This window comes from Balaenoptera acutorostrata, chromosome 20 (assembly GCF_949987535.1).
Source record: "Balaenoptera acutorostrata chromosome 20, mBalAcu1.1, whole genome shotgun sequence".
Classification (NCBI taxonomy): Eukaryota; Metazoa; Chordata; class Mammalia; order Artiodactyla; family Balaenopteridae; genus Balaenoptera; species Balaenoptera acutorostrata.
In genome coordinates this window covers 17,502,123-17,520,838 of record NC_080083.1, presented here as the reverse complement: position 1 = coordinate 17,520,838, position 18,716 = coordinate 17,502,123, and the positions used below count along the sequence as shown (strand labels likewise).

Sequence of the window (18,716 nt, the reverse complement as noted above, 5' to 3'; positions counted from 1 at the left end):
CAGACACTCAGAGGTGAGCCAACTTTGCCTAAAGTCACAGCTAGGCAGTGGTAGAAACTGTTTGAACCCGGACCGTCGGTTTGCTCTAGAGTGCTCCCAAACACACGACAAATCAAGGTGTCACCCCAAGCGTCTGGGCTGGCATGCTGGGTTGAGGTGGCGGAGGGATGGGACCCTTACATTGGTGGGTAAATAGCATCTAGAAGAAAGCCCTACGTCTTTCCAAGCCCGAGCTTTTCCTCTGGCGTAGACAATCGGGAGTCCAGTACTTTGCGAACCACCTACAGGACAAGTACCTTAGGCCCCTTCCCACTAGATGGCGGCCCCTAAACCCACACAGAAATTCTGAAACCTCCACTGTCCCCGTCTTCCAGGGTTCCGCTGCGGTCAAGGAATTGCAGGATGCGAACCTTCCTCCCGTCCAAAGGGCCGCCGGCTCCTACCTCGCCCCATCCGGGGGGTCGCGGGAAGTCCCCAGCCGGGCGGAGGGATGGGGAGGAGGCGAGGGGGTGGGGCGGGGAGATGAGGCTCCCCAGGCTTCGGGCGCCGGGGGAGGAGCTGGCGCGAAGCAGCCACTCCCGGGGCGCAGAGGCGGGGCGCTCCCGCACGGCCTGTGCCCACAGCGGAAGGGAAGGCCGGGACCTAGGGGCGCGGGCGCCGGCTGGGTCCCCGAGGGCGGGGGCGGCGGCAGGTGCGCGGCGCGGACTACAAGTCCCAGCATGCCCAGCTGCTCTGACCCGGCCCCCGCTGCCACTTAAAGGCTCCGGGAGCCTCAGCCGTCGGGTCGCCGCGGCTTTCGCTTTGGCGCCGCGGCTGGGCGGGAGGGAGTGGCGGGCTCGGCGGCTGGCGGGCTCGCGTGCTGGCTCCGGCAGCGTCGAGGGGCGCTCCTCGGCCAGCCCTCCCGGCTCAGGGCTTCCCTTCCGAGGCGTCCGCGCCCCCGGGCTCCCCGCCTCGGCCACCCCGCGGCCCCGATGCCGAGGCATGGATAGAGCGGCGCTGCGCGCGGCGGCGATGGGGGAGAAGAAGGAGGGCGGCGGCGGGGGGGACGCGGCGGCCGCGGATGGGGGCGCCGGGGCCGCGGCCAGCCGGGCGCTGCAGCAGTGCGGGCAGCTCCAGAAGCTCATCGACATCTCTATCGGCAGCCTGCGCGGGCTGCGCACCAAGTGCGCCGTGTCCAACGACCTCACCCAGCAGGAGATTCGGACCCTGGAGGTAAGGGGCCGCGGCGCCGGAGAAACGGGGGCCCGCGCTGGGTCTGAGGAGGCAGGGGTCGGCGGCCCGGGAAGCGCCCCAGCGCCTCCCTCGCTGCTCCAGGTCACTCCTTCCCCAGTTGCATCCTTGAGCCCGGTCACCTCCTTTGCGTCGGCCGGAGGACCCGGGACCAGCCCCTCACCTTGGGCGGGATTTGGGGGGAGGGGCGTAGTGGGACCTCGGAGGGAGGCTGGAGGAGCCCGCCGGCGGGATGAGCGGCGTACGGACATGCCCTGTCGCCCCCCTCCGCCCCCACCCCATTTCCAGCTCGCCCGGCTGCAGGACTCATTCTCCCACTGAGTCACGTGCTGGACTTTTCCCTGGGTGACTGAGCCCAGCAGCTGTGGACCGGGGTGACTGGGCGGGAGGAGGTCCCCCTGAAGTGTGAGCGCAGGCCCGTTGTTCTCTGCCTTCCCCTCACGCCCCAGACTTTGTCTTGTCTCTTCCTTTGCTCTCCTCCAGGTTCTTGTCTGCCGCTTATCAGTGTTCGATGAAACTGCATTTTTGCCTTTCAGACGTTGGGTGCTTCTCTTTCGCACTGCCACAGCATTTCACTGCTCTACCCACCGACACCCCCTCGCCCCCCCCCCTTTGGACTTTGGTTTAGGAACAATTGTGCTGAGGACCAAAGGCTTTGATGGGAAGACGACACTATTTAAGGGGTTTTCTGGTGGAGACAGCCTCCAGCGTAAAGAAGAAATAAGATATGCGGGCCCTACTGTCTCAAATTATAGCTGGGAAGTGCAGTATTAAAAGGATTTGAAAGAATCAGCCGAAAGGGTTGTTGGGTTCTCCGAAGGGGGAGTCTCCCCCTCCCTCATACATAATAGAGGGAAACTAGTGCATTCCCAACTTGCTTTTGTCCAGAGGCTGGGAAGACTGTGAAATTCCAGGCAGCACTTAGTAGCTGCTCTGCCTCTTTCCACCTTGCACTGTCACATCTGGCCTGCTGCAGATCTGGAGATGTTTTGTTTTATTAGAACCTTAACTCTTCATCCTAAACCCTCCACACCCTCTTATTGCTGATTGCCTCTGCTAGCCATCATAGGGCCAGCGGATGATTTGTGGCAGTTATTACAAGACCCAGTCCTCTGTGCACACCACACGCCTGAATCCCTGTTTGATCCAAAATGCTCGGGAGTGACTTCTTCTTTTTTATTAATTTATTTACTTTTGGCTGTGTTGGGTCCTCGTTGCTGCGCGCGGGCTTTCTCTAGTTGTGGCGAGCGGGGGCTACTCTTCGGGCTTCGCATTGCAGTAGCTTCTCTTGTTGGGGAGCACGGGCTCTAGGCGCACGGGCTTCAGTAGTTGTGACTCGCGGGCTCTAGAGCGCAGGCTCAGTAGTTCTGACACACGGGCTTAGTTACTCTGCGGGATGTGGGATGTGGGATCTTCCTGGACCAGGTCTCGAACCCATGTCCCCTGCATTGGCAGGTGGATTCTTAGCCACTGCGCCATCAGGGAAGTCCCCTTGGGAGTGACTTCTGTCCTTCAGTTTTATTTTCTTAAAAGCTACAAAACCAGGGACATGGGAAGCATCTAATCAGTGCTGGCTATTATTATTTTTGTTACAGTCACTATAGCAGTTTCGACCAGGGTTTTACTTAAAAAACAAACCAACCAGCAACCCCCCCACCCCGCCCCAGCCCCTCCTGCATGCATGCTGCTGTTTTCCAAGTGGCTAGAGAAACTGGTTTCTTGAACACAGCCGGGTGTGTTTGCCCAGCAAAGTTCAGTTTTTAAACTGACACAATAGGGGGCCTGTGTGGCTTCGTTCTGGGAGGAGGGTTCGTTGTCCGGCAGCATGTGTCTTGTTGGACCGCTGTGTTGTTGGGATGAGAGAACGTTCTCTGTTGGCCTCTCTTGGATTGTACCCATGTCGCTCTGAAGTGCTCTTGGCTTGCAGATGGGACCCAGGAGAAAAAGTGTGGCTCTTTCTCTGGAAATGGCGCCTTGCCTTCTCCGTACGCCGCCTTCCAAAGTCTCTCATTTTTACCAAGGTGTGGCATCAGGACACTACAGAGCATCCCCTTATTTAGGTCTCTGACCTGGTTTATTTGGTGGCCTCCCTTCTGAGTGTTTTATTGGATGATCGGCTCTGGCAGCCAGAAACCCATCCAAAGGTCCAAAGGGGATTTGCAGTGGGAAGGGGAACAAGTACCCAGCTCCCTGTCCTCTCCACTATGCTGTAGGTTCAAGTCCACCCTACTCCCTGAAAAGGCAGGACCTGGGCTGTTTGGGGGAATGGGACTTTATACCCCAGGATCTAGTTCCCTAGGCCTCAGCCTCCTTACTTGAACAGGGGGGTTGGAGTGGGTCTCTGCGGGCTCTCGTGGCTCTAAATTCTGTGGTTTAGTGAAGGGGCCTCAGTTGGGTTGAATCAAATGTTTGTTATACACACCTCTGTGTAAGAGTATCCATGATTAAGAATTGTTCTAAAATCCAGATTTACCAGACTGATAAAATAGGGGGAAAGTTTATTACTCGAAGAATCCTGACCTTTGGGGCAGTGTGGCAGGCGGAAAGCCCATGGCTTGGAAATCTGGTCCTGGTTCTATCTGTCTGACCTTGGTCAAGTCCCATGACTTCTGAATCTCAGGCTTCCCCATCTGTAAAATGGGCATGAGACTACTTAAGCCCGCAACCTTGTCGTGAGTCTGTAAGTCCACATGCTTGCTACCAAGAGATTCTGCCCGTGAACTTTCCTAGTGAGGGTCCAATGCATTCATGCCACAGGCCACATTTAGGGGAAGGCACTTTGACAACTTGCTCTTATTTCCTAGAGGTGGGTGAGACAGGCCAGGAAACAATCCCAGAAGCCTGTGCTGAGGTCAGGCAGGGTAGTGGTGATGTCCATTCTAGCTTTCTTTCCTGTTCTGCAGGCTCCTCTCACATTCCAGGCCAGGGCCCCCAGAGACAAGACTTGCAACATTGGATTCCTGGCTTTTGAAGAAGGGGCTGACCAGAGGGCTTGGCTTACGCAAGCCCGCCAGACTTACAGAATCTGAGGAACCCCAGCCCACCCTGGTCCTCATTGAGTAAGCACTCAGTGAGGTGCCTCGGGAAGTCCCTGACCTCCGGCCCCACTGCTGGTGCCTGATTGTAGGTCGGATGATGTCTGGGGGTCAGCGTGTCCGGCTGCCCTTCCCTCCTCCACGCAGTGGTCCAGCTTGGATCCAAAAGAGTGGAAGGAGCCAGGGCCTAATGTCTGCCTCCTACCTGCCAGTCAGTGTGCTGGACCCTTCTCAGTCTCCGAAGGTTTCCTGGAAATCCGCCAACCTTCATCACACGTGTATTTTTTTCTCTCGACATGAGAAGCGGAGGGGGATAAAATCTGAACCCAGAGTCTGAATATGTAAACAGAAGTTGGGAGGCCACTCCATCCCAGCAGAACCTGCTGCCCTATCTCCATCAGGCCCTGAGAACTCCACCGAGGCAAGGTGGAATGTTCTCGTTCCCCAGATGTGCTCACACAGGGATACCCCGGCTGGCCTCACAGCTGGGCCTGGAGCCCCACGCCAGTTCATTCCCTCATTTGTGCATCCTCTTTGGGCTGACTCTGTGCCGGGCAGTGGGGAGATAGTGGTGCCTCACGAAGATGCACGTTTTGTGGGCACTGTAACGTTGCCTTATCCTGCCAGCCTCCTGGTACTTTCCAGAGACAGGCCTTGCCACACCGAGTCTTCCCATCTGGTGCTCTTATGGAGAAAAGTCCCTCCTAAGCAAGCTGACCTAGAGAAAGGGGTCCCCAAAGGGCCTTGACCTTCGCTCAGCTCTGCTGTGGCAGAGGTCAGAACCCTGTGGTGTGGAGGGCCTGAGCTCTGCCTGTGGTCCCCGCCCCTGCCCCTTGGAGCACCTGGATGGTGGAAGTGCTGGGAAAGGAGAGGGGTGCGGTGGGTCCTCACAGAGCAAGTACTTGGGGCGTGCATGGACGTGCATTCCCTCTACAAACCTGCAGTTATTACTGATTTGCCTGATGAGCTGCCCACTGCCACCCCCCTGGCAAGGATTCTGAGGCAGGTAGGATGCTTTCAGTCTAATGGGGGAGGGAGGCGGGCGAACAGTAGTGACTCCAGTACCATGGCCTGCTGAGAGCAGTTTGGAATTGGGAATATTACCGGATGGTTGTCCAGTCCAACTCCTGCTTTTCTGGGAAATATTCCCAGAGTCTTGGTGGCGACTTGTCCCACATCACACGCCCCTGGCAGAAATGAGAGTGAAGCCTGGGTTCCCTCTCCCCACCCAGCCCCTGCCTCGGAGTGGGGCTTTTCTCTGCTTTTGCTCTACCCCGTAGTTTTAACCTCCTGCTGGAGGCTTTCACTCCAGCTGTCCCCGGAGGGAGCCAGAGCTGGGGCACTGTTTCCCTTGGTGTCTGCTTTCGCCTTGGCAATTTTTTTCCTGGTGAAACTTGCCACCGGCGATCCTCGGAGGCAGTCTGGAGAGGGACCTGTAGTTCCCAAGACTGGGGAGGCCTGCGGGGCGCTGGAGGGAGGCCTTATCAGATCTGCAGCCCAGGTTAGCCTGAGTGCCAGGAGGCCTCTGGTTTGCTGCCTGGGGACAGTGAAGGGAATGCCTCCTTCCCCGCCAGGTTAGCTGAAAATCCAGGAAAGCCGCATTCTCCACCTGAAGTGTTCAGGACCTGCCTGGCCGCTGTGGTCCCGAGAGGGACTGCAAAGGCCCTGGTCCTTGGTGGCCGTGTCTGCAGTGGTTGTGCTGGTGGTGGGAAGTAACAATGCCTGTGGCCAAGTCTCTCTCAGCTATGCTTTTTAAAAAGGACATCCTTTCAGAAAAGGCTGATTGGAATCTTTTTCTACGTTCAGTTCAAAGGGAAAACTGCGTAGAGGTGCATTCGGGGTCATGGGAAGGCCCTTCGAGCATAGTGAGGGCAGACGTGGAAAGAGAAACCCTCTCGGTCACCTGTTCTGTACTAGGCTTTTGGCATATGTTCCTCAGTTAACGCTCACATGGACCCTGTGAGGTTTTCTCCCCATTCTGCGGATAAGGACGTTGCGGCTCAGAGGGACTGAGAGACTGAATTAGTAGGTGGTAGAACCTGGGTTGACCGGTCTTTGGTACTCATGTTCAGAACTTCGCAACAGCTTCTAGAAACCATAGTGGAGGGGACAGTTTCTGGTCAGGGTTGTGACGGCTGAGCCCAAGGAAGTGGCCGGTAACAAAAAGGGCTGGCCCAGGGCCACTTGGTGGCTCAGTTCCAGGTGAGCGGGCCTTCTGGTGGCCACGCCAGGCTGTGCAGCCTCTGCGCTCGGGCTGGGGGCCGCTTCCCTAAAGTGCAGGCCAGCACGTCCTCAAAGATGCGTCCCTGTCAGCGAACCGTGATGCAATCGCTCTGGGTTGGTCTCATTCTGAGAAATGAGAAGCTGCCTAGAGATCATCTTACTCATAATTGTTTTAATGGATACCTGCCTATTCTCTATGCGTAATTCCTCTGGTAAGCACTACATTCTTTAACTTTCCAGTTGCATTAAAATATTTTAAAATACACATAATGATATGTGCTCACTATTAAAAAGAAAATTCAGTTGAATAAAAGAATAAAAACCACCCATAATGCCACCTCTCAGAGTTAATTCTTGTTAACATTTGGCTATATAAATTCTTCTAGTGTTTTTGTCCTCTGCATTTGCATACAAATGTAGATGGATGGGGAACTTCCGTGGTGGTCTAGTGGAGAAGACTTCATGCTCCCAATGCAGGGGAACCAGCTTCCATCCCTGGTCAGGGAACTAGATCCCACATGCATGCTGCAACTAAAGAGCCTGCATGCCGCAGCTAAGACCCGGCACAGCCAAATTAAAAAAAAAAAAGTACACGAACGTATTCGTGGAGCTCACTGTGCTCATTGCCTTGTAAATGTCTTCTGTCTGCACCAGTACCCACAGATATGCACCATCACTGGTCGTGGCTGCATCGTGTGGTCATATCATAAATTCATTGAACCTGTCCCCACTTGTCAGCCATTCAGGCTGTTTCCATGTCTTGCTGTTATAAACCTTGCTGCAGTGAGTGCATGAGTGCGTTCCTAGAAGTGGAATTTGCTGGGTCGAAGTGTATTAACACATTTAACAGCAGCCCTATTCTTCGAAATCTTTAGGGCCTGATATGTTTCCCCCACCCCGCTCCCCAGCAGGAGTGCCAGGATTTACAAAGTGGCAGCCTTCATGCGTTTACCCCTTTGCCATTGGATCTGTGTCCACCTTGAGGGCGAGGAGTGTGAACAGGAGACAGGACGTGGGCCCTGTGGCTGAGGTTCTGGGTTCTGGGTCAAGGATTATGGATTCTAGTTTTGTGGTTACCCGTAGCAAGGGGGGTGGCCGTGGACTGACCATCTAGAAAAGGGATCTTTCCTTGCTCCCATGCAGCAAAATGGGGGCTGGATGTCAGGGCTCTGTGTCCAGGGACTGGTCACCTCTGGGCAGTGCACAGCCATATGGTGAAGTTTTCATCACTTGAGGGTCATGAAAGGCATCTCAGTGAACTGTAAGCTCGGTTTCATCACCAGCCACAAATATTGATCAGAGCGCTATTTGGGGTGCCTTGGCTTTGGGGTTGATTTAATAGAGTCATGGGTTCCTAAGGTAAGTGGGCTACTAAGGTCTTGGAATTCTCATCTGGTCCAGCCCTCTCATCTGCAGGTGAGGAAACAGCGCCCAAAGGGGAAGTGACTTGCCAGGAACACATATTAGGTTATTAACCTGAACAAAACAAAGAGTGGAGGAGAGACAGGTGCTTATAAAGGAGCACTGAGTGGGGAGTCAGACCTGAGAGCTCACGCCCTGGAGTGAGACATTATACCACCTTGACCAACGGCAAAACAACAGCCTGCTATCCCACCCTGCTATGTTGGGGGAAGGGGGAGGGGGTCCTCAGCCTCAAGGCATTTCCTGCAGGAGGAAGCAAATGGATTTGTTTTCCCAGCCCCATCTCAGTGTCTTAGGGACCCTGGGGACTGGAGAGATTCTTGGGGAGTAGTCTGGGGTGTCCAGTGGGTGGGGCCTTTTTTGAAAGCCAGCTTGCCCAGTGGGCTGGCTCAGCCCAGGTGGCCTGTCCGAGTCTTTGAACCTGATCTGACCGTACTTTCAAGGGCTTCTCATCCTTCCAGTGAAAGATCCTCTGGGACTTGGGTGGGTGAACATTTTCTCCTATAAGGGTTGGGTTTATGTCCTAAATTTGTGCAGATTTTACATTCAATACCATGATACATTATACAGTGTTTACCATTTTGCTTCCAGAAGATACAGCCTTTTAATCCATTGCCTTTGTGTCCATATGACATTCTCCCCTGTTCCAGACCCCAGGTGGGGATGCAGAACCATACCCTGGGGACAGATGTTGGGATCAAAAATGCTTTGTCATTTATTCCCAGTTAACGATTGTTTCTCATCTGCATTGAAGAGGTTTTAATTCAAACTGCCACCACATACAAAACCTATATATTTATATATATCTGTATTTCTCTGTCATCCTGGCCTTGGTGGGAAACTGTGTGTTTTAACTGGGCGGATTGCCTTTGAAAATAATGGAGCTGAGGTCATCCTGTTTGCTTGCCGTTTTTCTCCCCCCTTTCATTTTTCCGCCTTCAGAATAATTGCAAGAATGAATTAAGAGTTGTGCTTAAAATTTAAAACAGGGCCAAGGGAGAAAACATAATGCATTATGTGGAATAGATCAGCCATGGTTAGGAAAAATAACTTTTCATACAGCATAAACTGTAGACATGAATCTGCAATATATTGATCATGAGGGTTTTGCTTTCTGCAAAGTTGATGAGATAAGCTGCTTAGAGTGGTGGAGCTTTTCTTTGACAAGGCACCTGGAGGTATTGAGTCCCAATTGAGCCCATTCACTTGGGTTGGGTTTTGTTATGGATTAGCAGAACCAGCTTCATTCATGGTACGCAGAGTTTTGCTGGCCAGAAAAAGAAAGTTACAGGTCGTATTTAAAAAGTGACCTGAGTGTTCTCATGCATGGGGCATGATTCCCCCCTCCCAGTCTGGGACCCTTGAAAGGGCTTAATGCAGCCTTTCTTATACTGTATTCTGTGAGATGCTCTTGTGAAAGAAAGCTTCAGGTAGCTGAATCAGCTATTTCCCTCCTGGTGATTCCTGAAGATGAAGATTAGTGTTTTAAAGGCTCTGAGAAGTCCTGTAGCAAGGATTCCCAAACTTACTTGTCCGGGGCATCGTCTCTCCTCTGAACATAGTTGGGAAAACATGAACGGGGAAGAGACAAGAAATGGTAGGTGTAGTTTCAACTACTGTTGTTTTTATGATACTGAGGTTCCAGTTGAGGTTCCAGTTAAAATCGGGTAGGTTGAGGAGAGGCTAGTGACCCCATACACTTATCTAACTGTGCAAAGTTGCCTTTTGTCAAGGGAGGTACTTTCCAAAGGGAGACAGATTGTGTTCTGGGTACCACACTACCCACTTAGAGACAGATTTCACTTAATCCTCCCAACAAGATGAGGCAGACGTACCCAGAGAGGTTTATATGTCTGGGGTCCTCGCGTCCTACCTCTTCCTGGCCCCGCTGGCCAGTTAGCCCGGTGCCAAGGGCACACTCACTCAGGGTCTGCCAGGAACCTCCTGACCCCATGGTGGGCAGCAAACAATCCAGGAGAAATGCAAATGTCTGTGGGTGTGTTTGAGGCTGGGGCTGCGGAGGGCAGGGGAAGGGCTGGGCTGCAGACGAGGAATGCTTTTTGAAACAAAAAAGGAAATACTGGCTCAGAATGGAAAGGAAAGGAAGCAGCTTCCTGTTTCTGGTGCTGGCTTTTGAAAGGAGGAGCTCTCTCTAGCTCCTCGGCCAGTGGAGGCCTGGGCTGGCTGGGACCACTCCGGGTGCACTAGACAGACATGCGGCTCCCACACTGCTGCCCGAGGGCTCAGAAATAGGGGCTGGGTCCACCCCTTTTCATTTTCCCCAGGTAACTGATCAAATGGATGTGTGGTTTTCAAAATGAATATCTATACATGTTATTAAGTAGATGTGTCGCAATACCTGACCTTTCCCGAGAGCTTACTCCGTGCCTGGCCCCCTTCTTAGGAGTTTTATGTGACATTTACTCCTTGCAACGACCTTGTGAGGAAGGTTCTACTGTTATTCCCATTTTACAGGTGAAGAAACTGAGGGTGCAGAGAGGTTGACTTGCCCAGAGTCATACAGCCAAGGAGAGACTAAGCTGTGACTTGAGCCCAGACCATTTTAATTACCCACTGGCATGGCCTGACTTGCATTTACAAACTCCTCATCCACCTAGAAAATCTGTTTGCACAGAATAATTTTTTTTAAAGACCCGTGGCTTTTGTCTGGCTCCAGAGGGCAAGCCCCAAAGCCTGGGTCAGACCCTTGGTGATTCTTAGGTGAAATGCCTGCGTCTGAGTTTTCATCTTTAAAAAAAACTTTATTATGGAAACGTTCAAACATGTACATTGTTGAGCCACAACTACTAAGCCTGTGCTCTAGAACCCACGAGCCGCAACTACTGAATCCCGTGCACCTAGAGCCCGTGCTCTGCAACAAGAGAAGCCACCTCAGTGAGAAGCCCGCGCACTGCAACGAAGAGTAGCCCCCGCTCGCCGCAACTAGAGAGAAAGCCCGTGCGCAGCAACGAAGACCCAACGCAGACAAAAATAAATTAAAATAAATTAAAAAGATTAAAAACTAAAAAAAAAAAAAATTCCCCTGAAGCTTACTGTGGCTTCTGGCAGCCCACACATTACAGGAAGGTCATCTGGTTCTGTAAGCTGACGCTCCCGCTGCACCGAAAGCTGTTCTCAGGTGGCAGAGTCAGGGAATGTCCATGGCCTTGCTTATTCCCACAGCCCCGCCTGAGACCGACCCTACAGAGTCACACTGCGACAGTCCTGACCTCCAGCCCACTCTTCTCCATATTCTAGTATCTCCTCTTCTACTTTTCTTTCTTTTTTTTTTTAATATAAATTTATTTATAATTGTTTATTTTGGGCTGTGTTGGGTCTTCGTTGCTGCGAGCGGGCTTTCTCTAGCCGTGGCGAGCGGGAGCTACTCTTTGCTGTGGAGCACAGGCTGTAGGTGCGTGGGCTTCAGTAGTTGTGGCATGCAGGCTCAGTAGTTGTGGCTCACGGGCTCTAGAGCGCAGGCTCAGTAGTTGTGGCGCACTGGCTTAGTTGCTCCACGGCATGTGGGATCTTCCTGGACCAGGGCTCGAACCCGTGTCCCCTGCATTGGCAGGCGGATTCTTAACCACTGTACCACCAGGGAAGCGCCTCCTCTTCTACTTTTCCTCGTTGCTTTATCCACACGTCATGAGATGAGTGTATTTCAGCTAACATTTACCAAGCGCCACTGTGTGTGAGCCCTGGGAGGAGAGTCGGCGAGCACAGGCAGACCCTGTCTCCAAGGAGCTCCTGGCAAACCCTCATCTCTGAGATTCTGGCCTAAAAATGAGGTCCAGTACCCACGAAGGGGCTTCCTTGCCCTTCATGGTTCTTCTCACGGTTCTGCTCCGTCCTCCTGAAGCCTGGTCTTGCCCGCCACTCTTAACATTTCTTTCTTCTGTGGTCTCTTGCCCCCAGCAGGCACGGTTTTCTTTGTTGCTTTCTGTTTGTTTCATTTTGTTTTGTTTGGGCTGTATTCTCCCAAGTGTTTCTCAGCATGTTGCTTTTGGCCAGCTGCTTCAGATCTTTGAATTCGGCCTCTCAAACACAGTCATGATGTCATTATGGGAAAGGATGGTCTTGGGCACTTAGTAGGACATTGAGGGCTGCATCAGGACTTCAGGGTGTACCTGGTTTCTGGGGGGAGAAGGTCACAGTCACCTCCTGACTCTATTCCTTGCTAGCTCTGTGACCTGGGGCAAGTTCCTTAGCTCTCTGAACCTCAGTTTTCTTGTTCGTTAAAAGGGGATAAGAATAGGTTTATTTTAGACTCTTGTAGGAGTTACTGAGATACAGAAAGTGTGCTGGATGGTACTTAGAAGGGATTCAGTATTTTTTTTAACCTCCTTTCACTTAGTATTATTCTAGAACACTTGTCCATGTTTCTCTGTTATCTTCCTTTTGGCCCTTTTAATCGCTGCATGATATCTCATCCAGTGGGTATGCTGTAATTTGCCAAAACATTTCCCCTGTTATTGGACATTTCGGTTGTTTCCAGATTTTTGCTGTTATAAACAATGTGACTGGAATCATCTTTGTACAGGCACCTCTTTATTTTTGTTCCTATTCTGAATTCATTTCCTTGGGATAATTCCCAGGAATGGAATTACGGGGTCAAAGAGCATGGATATTTTTTGTGATGGGAGTTGCAAAACTATCCTCCATTTTCTGTTTTTTGAATGATAGCTCTCTTAAAATTTGTACTCCTGGTTGACTAGCTCATTTTTTTCTTTGTAATCCTTTTTGGTCTCTGTGCCTTTCCTCTCCTACCTGGCCTTTTTTGGGGGGCCTTGTTAAATCATTTCCCATCTTCCTTTTTTAAAAAAAAACATCTTTATTGAGTTATAATTGCCAAATAAAATTGTAAGACATTTAAAGTGTGCAAATCATTCCCCATCTTGAATTTGCTATTTATTTCTATCTTCTGCCCATTCATTTATTGACTGTTTATTGAGCATGTACTGTGCGCCTGGTTTTAAGTACTGGGAAAAGAGCAGTGAAGAAGACAGAGCGGTTCCTTTAATGGAAAGAGAAGGATAAAAAACCAGCCAATAGATAGAGAAAAGTGGCCTGAGCAAAAGAACACTGCAATTGGGTTAGTGATGGGGTGGGGAGAAGGCTGCTGCTTTAGATTGGGTCGTCAGGAAAGCTTCCTTCCGAGAGAAGGTTTGAGCTGAGTCTTAAAAGATGAGAGGGCAGTAGTAGCATTGTGAAAACCCGGATGAAGAGTATTCCAGGCAGAGGGACCAGCATGTACAAGAGCCCTGAGGCAGAAATGAACTTGTTGTGTTCGAGGACCAGAAAGGAGGCCAGTATGCCTGGAACACAGTGGGAAGTGGTGGTCCATGAGGGCTGTGGTCCGCCATGGCCTCAGGGAGGTTGCCTGGGGCTATGTCCCTCAAGTTGGGCCTCAAGAATTAATGCACTAATTCAACAAATAGTTGTTGCACCCCCCCAGTTAAGTGCCAGGAACTATTGTGGGATATGAGAGTGAATGAGAAAGTCAGCTCAGCGGGGGCGTTTGTAGATGAGTGAACTCTTGGAAGGCGCCGGTGAGGTGTGAATGGAGGCCCACTGTGCCGCCCGGCGGGCTCATCTCTGCATCCTGAGATGTGCGGGGACTCGGGAAATATTTCTTGATTTGAACCAAGCTGTGCTCTGCGCTGCCAGCCTTCACCGTGGCAACTGAAACTCAGTTGTCTGCTGTTAGGTCTGGCAGTCTCAGCCTGCCAGGGAAGGGGCCCCAAGAACAGAGGTTGCCAGCTCAGAAGTGGGGCTGCCGATATCAGGTATGAGTATCTAGGCACCCTTTATGGGAAACTGAGCCTGCGAAATAGACGTGGGAAAGCCCCTGTTTACCATGCTGCTCTGCCCTGCCCCAATCTTCCCTGAAGGGGGGACTGATTTGTGACTCTCGTTGGAAATGTAGACTTGGGGACTTTGTGCTTGTCATCATTTTCTTCTCTTAGGGTGGGGCAAAGAGAGGGGGTTCCCAAACTTTGGGACAGCCTATACACCTAGTGAGCTGTGACCATGTGGCAGTTCCAGGAAATGGACCTGGTGGAAGACGTTGGCTGCCATTTTGTTTGGAGGTGACTCATGAGGACAGGTGCTCTGATGCCATTGAATTGGGGCCAACTTTAACCAGGCTCAACCTGCTCCTTGGGCTTCTTGCATGTGAACTTGTGGCCAGATGGGGAGGGAAGGCTGGATCCTAGGAATATAATAACTCGGGCTCCCCACGCCCTCCTCTCCCAGTCACGGCAAATCTGAGATAGACTCGCCCAATTTTTATAGGAGATTTCTCAGTTGGCTGCTCGGTAACAGCAACCTTATTAGCCCACTCTGGCTGGGGAAGTAAGACCCAAGGTCACAGTAATATGTGGAGCTGGGGTTCAGATCTAGAATCGTCTGATTTGACACTTGCGTTCATTTCATTGCATCCCCTCAGAAACCCGCTTGACCTTGGGTCTTGTCTGGAGCAGAGAGAGGTCAGCTTTGGTAACGCTCAGCATTTTGGAAGAAATAATGCTATGTGGAAAAGGGTCTGAAAATCTCTCCATGTGCACGCCATTTGGACAGGATTACCTCAAAGTTGTAAAGAGGACGAGATGACCACAGCGTCAGAGTCCAGATTAGCAGGTGACCATTTGCAGAGGTGGACGCTCCTGATTGAGGAGGAAGATGGAGAGAAAAGCATCCTGGGTGGGGAGGAGGGGGAGGCAGGTTCAGAGCGAAGGCTCTTCCCCGATTCCATCTCAGAGAACTTGGCTTCTGTTTTGAAGCGCTCTGGTTAGAAAGGATAACGTAGTTGTTAGCACTGGGCAGCACTGGGGCCTGAGGGACAGGACGTGCAGGCATGGTTGTCTTTTAAATGCTGGCGAATCTTAGGAGAAAGAAGGTGACGAGTCCCTGGGGAGATTCCCCCTGGTGGCCGTGACTCATCCTGGCCGAGGGGACCGAACAGAGCAAGGAAGAATCCATCAGTGAATGGAAACTTGTCTTTTTGGGGGACTGGAAACCTTTTCTGTTGTGGTTGGCCTGGTGGTTTATGAGGAGAGGTGAGCATTTGAGACAGAGCGCTGGGCCACTCTTGCAGCTGCATCTTTGACAATTTTGAGAGTTTTAGGAAGTAGTTCTAAAAAAAAAAAAAAAAAAAGAAAAGAAAAGAAACCAAAAGCTAAAGACATCGTTACTCGCAATACCTGTGTGCAGACTGCCATGTGGGCTGTGAGTTGCCATGTGATTAATGGAAACTGGCTCATTGGCACCAGTTCATTTGTACCCTCCCCCACCTTTTGTGGCCCCTGAGCTGGAGGGGGCTTCTGACTATTCTCAGAAAAAGACTTAGGTGGCCTCAAATGACCAGACCTTGTCTCGGGCATCTAACAGCTAAAACTAAACTTCCTCTCTGGCCCTGTTTGCTTTAAGCAGTTTCCTGGCCTGGCAGGATTTGTTTTCTTAGCACCCGTCTCGTCAAAGTCCCAATCCCACTTGTCACAGCAAACTGGCCCCAGTCACCCTGTGGCTGCCAGACGAGGCAGTCAGACACGCTGTTCCCCTGGGGGAATGGAGCTGAAGCGGCCTACTGGGGTCCACTGTCTGGGCTCGCCGCTCCTGTCTTCTCTTCCCCATTTTGATCACAGGATGGGCGCTTGGCCTTATTCTAGAAAGCTCTGCTGGTTCATGGGCTGCTTCTATTTGGAGGAAAGGCCAGGTGGTTTAGCAGCACCTGGTAGTAGTAGGTGAGGGGACAGGTTCTGGTGCTTGATGACCTGAGTTCAAACTCTGCTCCCTTCCTGGCTAAGCTTGTGTGTCTTTGGGCAAATTGCTTGACCTGTCTGAGCAACAGTTTTCTCATCTGTAAAATGGAGATTATAATAGAATTGCTCATAGTAAGTGAGATGAGCCATGTAAGGCACAATGCCTGGTACAGAGTAAAAATCTTTTTATATATTATATTACTGTTTTTGTTTTTTCAACAATTATTTACTTAGCATCCACTCTGAGTTGGACACCCACTGTGGGGTGGCCACTCTTCTAAACGGGGAAGTAACTGAACAAAGTTGACAAAAATGTCAGCTCTGTGGAACTTGGGTTTTGGTGTTCGGAGGAGACGTTCAGACAATAAGTCAATGAGTGAAATATATTGTTTGTTAAATGGTGAATGTGCTATGGAAAAAAATGAAAGCAGGAAGAGGACCGAGGCGAGGAGTGGTTTGATTTTAAATGAGGGGTCAGGATGGCTTTGCAGAAAAGGTAATGTTTGACTAAAGATCTCAGCAGGGTGAGAGGGACTCCCTGGGGATGTATTTGGGGAAGAGTTTTGGGAACTGAGGTCCAAAAAGTGCAGAGGTGGAGGGAGTTGCCTGCGGTGCTGGGGCCGGGTGAGGCCGAGAGTTGCCCCGGGTGAAACACCTAAGCGGTGCAGCCCTCAGGTGACCTTGAGCCAGGCATCTAGGAGCAACGGGGAAAGGGTGATGAGAACAGAAGGTTGTGAAAGGTACCAGGGCTACATGTGGGCTCCTCAATGGGCCCAGCCTCCATCCAGTAGAATCCAAAGGGATTTTGAAACTCAACCCTCATTTCTTATTAAAAAATGGCGTTCAGGGGTTGCTACTCGCTCACCTGCTACCAAAAGCCCTGTCGCTGACTTACTGAAGGTGCACTGCTTCTGACCACATGGGCGGGTGGCAGGGCCCTGGCTGGGGCCCCCTGTGGCCCTGCCACCCATTAAGGACATCATCACGCAGGCGAGCTGCTTTCATTCATTTCACAGCATTTGCTGAGCAGCCATGGTGGTGGATCACGCCTGTACCTCCTGGTATTACCTTGCTCATTTGTAACCCCAGGACGACAGCTACTCCTGGAGTCAGTCCATCCTTCAAGGGAGCTTTCTTAAGGCAATCACAGCCATTAATTATGAAGACTGGGTAGAAACATGACCATATTTATATTACATTAAGTGAAAACATAAAGAGTGCAGAACTACAAATGCAGCCTTTGTAGTTATGTAAATATGTAAAACTATGTCTGCAGATGGAAAAAACTAGAAGAGAAAAGAGTTGTGTGTGTGTGGAACTGTTTTTGGAAAAATTCCATTATTATCGTTATTATTTTCTCTTTTTTAAAAAAATATTTATTTATTTATTTTATTTTATTTTATTTTATTTTATTTTTGGCTGCGTTGGGTCTTCGTTGCTGTGCGCAGGCTTTCTCTAGTTTCGGAGAGTGGGGTTACTCTTCGTTGTGGTGCGCGGGCTTCTCGTTGAGGTGGCTTCTCTTGTTGCAGAGCATGGGCCCTAGAACGCAGGCTCAGTAGTTGTGGCTCACGGGCTTAGTTGCTCCACAGCATGTGGGATCTTCCCGGACCAGGGCTCGAACCCGTGTCCCCTGCATTGGCAAGCAGATTCTCAACCACAAGTGCCTGCCACACTGGAGGCACTGACCTGGTGCTCATATACCAGAGACCCCTGTCCCCAAGGTCACAGTCTGATGGCTCGGCCCCCTCCCTTCTCGGCGGTCAGGATCAAAAGCTAGCCACGTGCTGTGATGCAAAACTCACACCTTCTGGAATAAAAATGAGACTTGGTCCTGCAGCTTCTCCCCCAGGGCCTTTGTGCAGCTAGTGTTGGAGTTGGCTGAGAAGTAGAGAAGTTTCCAGAGCTGCCATGCCTCCTGAGGGAAGAAGTGCTATTTCTAGCAAGCAGTCCTTGTGGGAGCAGAGCCTGCCTGGTACCCGGCGGGCTCCCCACATCTTGGCTGCCTGACTTGATCCCAAGTCGAGATCCAGCCTTCGAGGGAGCACCCAGTCCTGGCTGCGAGGCCCTCTGGGTGAGGGACCATCCCAGAAAGGAGAACCCCTGCTGTGGGCTTTATCTTCTGGGTGCCACACGCTCACAGCACAAACACGGCCTGTGAAGCTGCCCGGGAAGCCGGTGGTTGGCTCAGAGAGACCCGGGTGGCGATGTTGACAACCACTGACGACCTCACCGCCCGCACGCTGAGAAAAGTCCTCTGGGTGTCTGGAGGATCATGGTGGTGGTGAGGGGGACATTTGTGACCGGAGCAAACATTTACTGAGCGCTGTCTGTTCTGGGCTCTCAGACAGCACCGAGCATGCCGTATCCACCAGTCCTTGCAGGGCCCCCAGGGTTGGTGTAGGTCTCACCTCCGCTGCATGGGGGGGAACTGAGGCCCAGAGAGGTGGGTAGAGGTGTGTGAGCCTCCTGAGGTCACACCCATGGGTTCAGAGGTCTAGCTGGTTACAGAGCCCAGGCCTTGGCGTTTTCTGTGTCACCGCACACTCATCTGGGGAGAAGTGCCAAATCTGACTACGCGGTGAAAAATGCCACCAGCGCAGTGGTTAAGAATCCGCCTGCCAGTGCGGAGGACACGGGTTCAGTCCCTGGTCCCGTGGGAAGATCCCACATACCGCGGATCAACTAAGGCTGTGCGCCACAACTACTGAAGCCTGTGCGCCTAGGGCCCGTGCTCCGCGACGAGAAGCCACCGCAATGAGAAGCCCGCGCACCGCAACGAAGAGTAGCCCCTGCTTGCCGCAACCAGAGAAAGCCCACGCGCAGCAACAAAGACCCAACACAGCGAAAGATAAATAAATAAATAAATCAATTTATATATAAAAAGAAATGCCACCAGGACACCCCTCCGCCTCCCCCTCCCCCTCCCTGCCCATCCCTCCCGGAATGCCCACCTCTCTGCCAGGCAGCCCCTCCGCTTGCCACACCAAATGCTCTGGGACAGCCTCCAGTTCTGCAAGAAGGGTGACTAGCGCGCTTTTGCTTTAAA

General features: G+C 51.8%; 1 protein-coding gene across 2 annotated transcripts in view; it reads left to right on the top strand.

Moving 5' to 3' along the window:
- The first annotated feature begins 754 nt into the window (after nt 1-754).
- Nucleotides 755-18,716, top strand: part of KSR1 (kinase suppressor of ras 1) — a 147,272-nt gene continuing 129,310 nt past the window's right edge. The window contains exon 1 of one of the 2 annotated variants that reach the window (XM_028166889.2): nt 755-1,212. In XM_028166889.2, the coding sequence (XP_028022690.2) occupies nt 982-1,212 (231 nt within the window). In that variant the 5' untranslated portion in view covers nt 755-981. The remainder of the gene's footprint in view (nt 1,213-18,716) is intronic. The other variant, XM_007183915.2, reaches the window with a different exon arrangement.